The sequence below is a fragment of the Apus apus genome, chromosome 7 (assembly GCF_020740795.1).
Source record: "Apus apus isolate bApuApu2 chromosome 7, bApuApu2.pri.cur, whole genome shotgun sequence".
Taxonomy (NCBI): domain Eukaryota; kingdom Metazoa; phylum Chordata; class Aves; order Apodiformes; family Apodidae; genus Apus; species Apus apus.
Genome location: NC_067288.1, coordinates 21,394,477 through 21,401,692, shown reverse-complemented (window position 1 = coordinate 21,401,692; position 7,216 = coordinate 21,394,477). Strand labels below are relative to the sequence as shown.

General features: G+C 51.4%; 1 protein-coding gene across 1 annotated transcript; it reads left to right on the top strand.

Annotated features, from left to right (window-relative positions):
* Window positions 1–225: 225 nt before the first annotated feature.
* Window positions 226–4,136, top strand: TMEM53 (transmembrane protein 53). The gene is made up of 3 exons (XM_051625479.1): window positions 226–325; window positions 881–999; window positions 2,784–4,136. The coding sequence occupies exons 1-3, from the start codon at window positions 259–261 to the stop codon at window positions 3,444–3,446; spliced, it is 849 nt and encodes a 282-aa protein (XP_051481439.1). The 5' UTR covers window positions 226–258; the 3' UTR covers window positions 3,447–4,136.
* Window positions 4,137–7,216: the final 3,080 nt, after the last annotated feature.

Below are 7,216 nucleotides of genomic sequence, written 5' to 3'. Positions count from 1 at the left end.
ACTGACACCCAGCCCAGCCAATCGCGGCCGCCGTCTCTCCGCCTGCGGACCAATGGCTGCGCAGCTTTCCGCCCCCAGCGGGCGGGGCATGGCGCCCGGGCCGGGAGCTAAGGGCGCGTTGCTAAGGAAGTGGGAGGAGACGGAGGGTGGGGCGGGGTGGGAGCTTCTCCTTCCCATTGGCTGTGCCAGGGGCGGGGGGCGGGGCTTCCGGTGGGGAGAGCGGAAGCGGCGGCGCGGTGCCAGGCGGAGAGCGGGGCCATGGGGGCCCGCGGGCTGGACGCGGCGGTGGAGCTGGCACCGGCACCGGCCCCGGGGGCGGCCCGCGGTGCGGAGCGAGCGGGCCTGAGGGGCGCGAGGGGGGATCGGGCCCAGGGGGACCCCAGTGACAGGAGGGACGGGGGTTCCCTGGAGGTGGAGAGGGGAGGCCGGGCCTGGGGGAGCCCTGAGGGTGGAGGCGGGGACCCCTCGAGGTGGGGAGCGAGGGCGTCGCGGGAGACACTTGTAGCAGGTGTCTGGTAGCCGCGGAGGGGAGGGCAGTGCTCTTCCCTTCCCCTCCTGAAAGTGGGCAGCACATTCTGCTGCCTCCCCAGCCCCCAGAGGCGTGCGGGGGGGGTTCTGCCCCGTAGCGATCTGCGCGCTGCTGCTTTCATGTCAGCGGAGAGCTTTGGAAAGAGGCTGCAGGGACTGAAACTGTGCTGTCCTGTTGAGCACCCCCACGGAGTGAGACTGGCATGAGGCAGGTGTTCGCAGCTGCCTGAGAAATGAAGCCAATACCTGCTTCACCATTGCCTTTCAACTTTATTCACCAGGCACGTTGGCATCACACTCTGATTCCGATAGCCCAGAGGACAATTCTTTTCAATCTTGTGATTTGTTTCAGAGAGCAGCACAGAAGAGGGAGGGAGGCATGCAGATGGCCAGCCTGTGGTGATCCTTCTAGGTTGGGCAGGCTGCCAGGACAAATATCTGGCCAAATACAGTGCAATCTACAGTCAGAAGGTGAGCGGCTGATTGACGTTTTCATGCAACTGTCATGGGGCTCTCTGAGAAACTGCTGCTTTTCTGCATGTTGCTAAAATAGCTCTAAAGCCTCCCTCAGTCTGGAGAGTCATTGGTGACTTCTCTTATCATTGAAAGCTCCTTGTGCCTCGGAGCAGCATTAGATAACAGCTGCTGATGTCATCTTTGTGTGTGCACCTGGGACAAAAATACTTCCTTGGATAAGCAGCTGCTGTTGTGTAAATCACGAGTGTGTTAAGGCTTTTAAAGCTGTGAGATTGTTCAGGAATGACATGCACTGCATTAGCTTTTCCAAACAGGTAAACAGTGCAGGGAAAGACGATGCATTTACTGCTTGCTGATAGGCCAGAGCACAGGCTTGGTGAGGCCAGGCTGAGGAATGTTGCTCCTTCCTTCCCCTGAAGATGTTTCATCTGAATGTAATCCAAATCAATTTTATCCTGTCTGTGAAACAGGCTTCCTGTGACAGACCTGCTCACTGGGAATGGCATGTGTTTGGACTAGAGAGGTCTGTCTGCAAGTTCCCTGAGTGATGGCATTTTCCTTTCCAAAACTGTGTCTTACTTGAATGACCCCAGCTTGTAGTATGGGGACCCAGTGACACTTTTAGATTTTTGTGTGTGTGTCTGGCAGGATACAAGGATCTTGCAATTCAAATCTGTTTCAGCCCTAGATGGCAAAGTTTGTAGGTTAACAAGTTAATTGTTAATGTGTAATCCAGTGCAAGAGTCATGAAGTGGCTTGTTCTAGTGAAGAATTAATGAGGTGACTGTTGTGCCTAGGAGATGCTGCTGGGCAGAGGAGGAGCAGGTTCCCTGGCAGTGTGCCAGCTGTACTTTTCTATCGGAAAGATAAGAGGAATGGGAAAGTAGAGAGAGAGTTTTCATAGCTCCCTAATGAGGATGTGGCTGCAACCATGGGCAGAGGGTGTAGAAGGCGGGAAGAGCTCGACATCCTCTTCCTCCTTGTTCACTGTTTTAGGGAGCTCTGGGTGGGAGGACTGTCTTGGTGGCTTTGCCATGTGTTTGTCAGTGTGAGTGAGTTTAGATGGCCGTAAAGATCTAAAGCATTTATAAATGTAGTTCCATGTGCTCTGTTTAGAAACTCCTCCCAGGTCCTGCTTCCCAGTCTACACCCCAATGTAAGGCTTCAGCTGTACAGGCCATTGCTCAGGCATTCTGAATCTCTGAACCAGTGCTCTTCATTTGCACAGCTGGTGTGTTTCAGAAAGGATTATGAAAATTATGCCAGTGTTGATCGGGGTTGAGTCTTAGAGACAGCTGTGAACAAGCAGGACCAAGGACAGGAAGAAGTTCCTTCTCTTGATGTTTATTTCAATGTCATGAACTAGACACGTACCAGAGCAGGCTCTTCTCACCCAAATGGCTGATACTGACAGCTTGTGAATCAGAGAGGTCATTTTCTCTTCCTGGATGAAGACAAACACTCATAAAATCTTGGGTGGCAGTGTCCCCTGGGGCTGTGCCAGTTAGCTCCAGATTTTAAAGGCTCTCAGATGTCATCAAATCCAGGCCCCTGCTACTGCAGAAACCTTTTTGTAATTCTGTGCGCTGACAGGATCAAAATAATCCTATTTGTATTGGTGCCTTGCTATGGACAGTGAGGACTTTCTTCTGGCCCTATCTGTGGTTTGTGTTGGGAACCTGTTCCAGGTTGTCATGTTCTTTGTGCTGATGTTTTCCTGCTCCATGTGTCTTATGGCACAGCCTGAACGTGTTGGGGCCTCTCTCTGCTTCTCTTAGGGCTGCGCCGTCATCCGCTACTCGGCTCCATGGAGGATGATCTTCTTCTCTGAGAGCTTTGGAATCAGATCCCTCCAGACCCCGGCCAGGCGGCTCCTGGAGCTGCTTTTTGACTACAGCATTGAAAACAGACCAGTTCTTTTCCACGTGTTCAGCAACGGCGGCGTCATGCTGTACCGCTACGTCCTCGAGGCCCTCCACACTCACAAGCCATTTAAGAACCTCAAAGTAGCAGGCACCATTTTCGACAGCGCCCCTGGCAGAAGAAACTTGAGAGGAGCCCTGCGTGCCTTGGCGACCATCCTGGTGTCCACCAACGTGCTGCTCAAGTATTTTCTCTTGGTCGCTTTTGCCACGGCGGCCGTGGTGCTGCGCATCGCCCTGTACCCGCTGACGCGCTTCCTCCACGAGAGCCACTACGACGCGCTGCTGCGGGCGCCCTCCCGCTGGCCTGAGCTCTACCTCTACTCCCAGGCTGATGCCATCATCAGGGCCAGCGACGTGAAGCAGATGGCTGATGCCCGGCAGCAGCTCGGGGTCTCTGTGAAAGCTGTGGACTTCTTGGACTCCCCTCACGTCAGCCACATGCGGGCCTATCCCACCCATTACTGCAACCTCTGCTCTGCTTTCCTCTCTGACTGTGTTGGGGGCTCACCTCCCTAGGGGCTTAATGACCTCCAGTGTTTGCCTCTGCTTTGCTCAGCTTCTGTGGGAAATGCTTCTTGTGTCTTTGAAGGGAGGAAAGCAGAGACTTCTCAGCTTTTTTTTTGCTCCCCCCTGCCCCAGTCTTGGAGTCTGAGAGCCGCCAGGCCGGCCTTTGGGCCAGCCACGTTGTAGCAGAAAGTAGATAGGAATTAATTTAAAGTCCTGAAGGTGAAATCCTAGCACAGTTGAAATTGATGTGCTTTACCAAGGTGTCACGGACCAGAATTTCACACAGTGTTATTTGTTTCTTCCTGTCTCCTGCTCTTCTCTGCTTTCCGTGTTGTCTCCTTGTTCCTACCTCCAATGTGCATGTTCTGCTGCCTGGTACTAATTTTACAATACAGCTCTTCCATGTCTGTTGGTTTTTTGTTCTCTGCTATTTCTTTTATCCTGCAGTGAGCAGACAGAAGCAGCTCTGCAGGACTTTTCTCTTGGTGCATCCCAGCTCTCATTGTACGCCTTGCTGGAGATTGGGCCCAGAAACCAAGTGTAAGGCTTGGAAAAGGTGTGTGCAAGGCAGCATGACCAGGCCATCTGGTTCCATTGAACAGCTGAGATAAAGCAGTCAGAGCAGCTCTGATCCTTGGAAGCTCAAATGTTCGTGATAACTTTTGTGTTCTTCAACCAAAAGATTTAAGTTAACCATTCTGAATGTGTCCTGTGTTTTTTTTTTCTCTTTCTTCCAGTCTTTTGTGTGTCCTCCTGAGTAGTTTTGCCTTCTTGGAGAACTATTCATTTATTATTGTGTGTCTTTGAGCAGGCTATATTGTGCATCTGGAAATGCAGGGAAACTGGCACAGCTGTAACACAAAATACTTCAGAAACAGAAAGGTGGAACTGCAGAGAAAAATGAAACTGTCTCTTGGGGCTGTGATTTATACTGGGTGTTTCTCAAATCACTTCCAGCCCACAATGACCATGAAATTCAATGTTTTTTCCCCGTAATTGTTCTCTTCAGATGATCAGTTTTTGCTGTCCGTGCAGTGTGTACTAGTCATACAAGAAATTAATTCCTTCCACCTAGTGAAAAAGTAGCTCATTGCACTGCACTTCAGCCACCTTTGGTTCTCTTGTTTATTTGAGGGAGATGCAGGGATAAAGACAGAGGAGAGCCTGCTGCTGTGTTTACATGTCACAGCATTGCAAGCTAATTAACAGTGTGTTGGAAAGGATTAGCCAGCTTTAAATTCCCAGTCGAAGATTGCCAGGAACAGGCTTTGGGGGGCTGTGATGGGCCTGTTTGAACAAGGGGCTGCCCTTGGGAGGTAGGAACGTGACAAGCACAAGGATTTTTGCAGGTGCTTGCTGCCTGTGGGCTGCTGTGCTTGTCTTGCCCACCCTTGGGTGCTGTCACCCACAGTTACAAAGCACTGGCTGTTCTGAATTGAAACACAGAGAGGGAGGACTCTTGGGAAGCACTAAAGTAGTTTTGAAGTTTAAAACCAGAACCAAAACACCACAGTGGAAGCAGAAGGGGAGTTGTGGTCAGTGACCAGCACAACTGTTTTTAGCAGGTTGGTGTGGAGACACTTATTTAAAGCAAAGAATAACCCCATGTTGGGCATGGTTTTAAAGGGGGGACTGGGGTGTATAGGGCAGGTGAAAATTAACTGCAAAGGGGCTGCTGGCCTGCTTTGTCTTCAATTGTTTTTTTGAAGTGAAAACTGGCTGCAGACACAGGAGCCCTTGTTGCTCAGGGTCTAGTCTCTGTAGGTGTGATCCCAGTTTCATCTTCCACCATGATGATGAGCTGTGAGGGCTTCCCTGTGGTGAGGTGCTGCTTTTTGTGAAGGAATTCTCATTCCTGCTGCTGCTCCCCCAGCTCAGTCCAGCTCTGCTTCACTTCCCTGCTTCCCTGGCAGCAGGCAGGGAGTGGGTACTGCCTGGACCTCGGCAGCCAGAGGTGCCCTTTAAGGGGGCACCAGCTCACAGGCATTTCCACTGCTGCAAAAACTGACTTGAAGTTCAGGGCCAGTTAATGTACACACCTCTCTTCAGAGCAGGAGGGTTCTTGAGCAAGCCAGTGATTTACAGTCATCAGCACTGGTCTTCCGAGTGGGCTTCATTTTCCATGTCCCAGCAAGTTCTAATGATGATGATGAGCAGTGTTAAATGTATGGTGCTATATATTGCCCTCTTCATTCCTGTAGAGCATGTGTGCTTATCCCCCCCTTTCTTCCCTCTTTTTTTCTGCCTTTTTTTTTTTTTTTGACACAGAAGGTTAAAAACATGGAGCCTGAAGGCACACAGCCAAGAACCGATCCAAGCACTGCTGGATAAAAAAAACCCAACAGTCTCAAACCCTTAATCCTTGTTAAACTGGAGTGCAGTCTGTGTTCCTAAAGAGCTTCAACCTGACCACTGAAAGCCAAAGGTTGGGATATTTTGGCAAATCCAAGTAAATCTCTGAGATAAGCTATGGAAGTGGTATTGCAGGTCTGCTCTTTGGAGGAGCAATGCAGCATCCCTGGGCTTGTCTCATGGCTAAGGAGCAGGACATGGCACAGGTGATCCCAATTCAGCCCTTGTGCATGGAGCAGTGTGGATAAAACACGATGGTGGGAGAGGAGGGTGCCCATGGGTCAGCTGCTGCCAATGTGCTCAATTAATTTTGCAAGAGCTCACATGAACCTTTTCTCAGCAACCAAAGCTATTAGTGGGTGATTCCTGCAAGGGAGCTGGCTGCTGGCTTGCTCCCCTCTGCTGCCTTCTCTCACCAGGCAGTGGTGATGCAAGAGGAAAGTTTTAAAAAAAGCAAAAAAGCCACTTAGTTGGTGATCAGGGTCCCTGTCTCCCTGGGCTGGAGGGTGTCTCTGTGCTGCTGACAGGAGGTGGGAGGGTGCCTCTGCAGGATTGGGAGAGACCTGGACAGCTCAGGGTGGGATCCAGCCCAGCCAGGGGTCACATTTTGGAGCAGGGGGGAGCATCTTGCAGTACCAGTAATTCAAACCAAGCCTCTGAGTAAAGACATACCTGTGTCCACACCTTGGCACATGTGTGCCAGGGGAGGTTTAGTTGGATATTAGGGAAAATTTATTCCCAGAAAGGGTTGTCAAGCACTGGGCCAGGCTGCCCAGGGAAGTGGTGGAGTCAACATCCCGGGAGGTATTTAAGAAATGTGTAGACCCAACGCCATGTTCCACTTCCTAGAAAGAGAAGGGGGAGGCAGGAGGAGAGGAGGCAGCCTTCGTGGCTGGGGTGGGATCTCTGCTGGGCAGCGCTCCACGAGGTGGCAGCAGGTCCCCTCGTTCCTGCGAGGAGAGACTGCTAGTGTAGGAGGCAAGCAGAGCAGATGCTGGAGAAGACCCCAGCAGTGCAGCACAGCCTGATGCTTCTGCATGCCTGAGAGCATCTCCTGCAAAACGTCCCCTCTTGATACAAGGGAACAGGCTGGAATGAACAAAACAAGATGCCAAGAAGTAGAGATTGTAAGTAAACAGGGAACAGCATCCAGCCCTGGAGCTGCCTGCCCCTGCAAGTCCTACTAGATCCTGTTTCTCAGCTTTAACTGAACATTAAAACCAAAAGTCTAGAGGCCCTTCCTGTGTCATCCAGTTGGCTGTCATTTCCCTCTCTGTCACCAAGAGAGGGCTGACTATTTTTAAAGCAAATTCATGCAATATTGTGGTTATACCAACCATGGTCCAAATTCATGAGGCCTGGTGTCAGGCCTTGCTGAAAACCCTGGTGAGCTGGGACTGCAGAGTTCCCTTGGGGTCTCTGTAGCC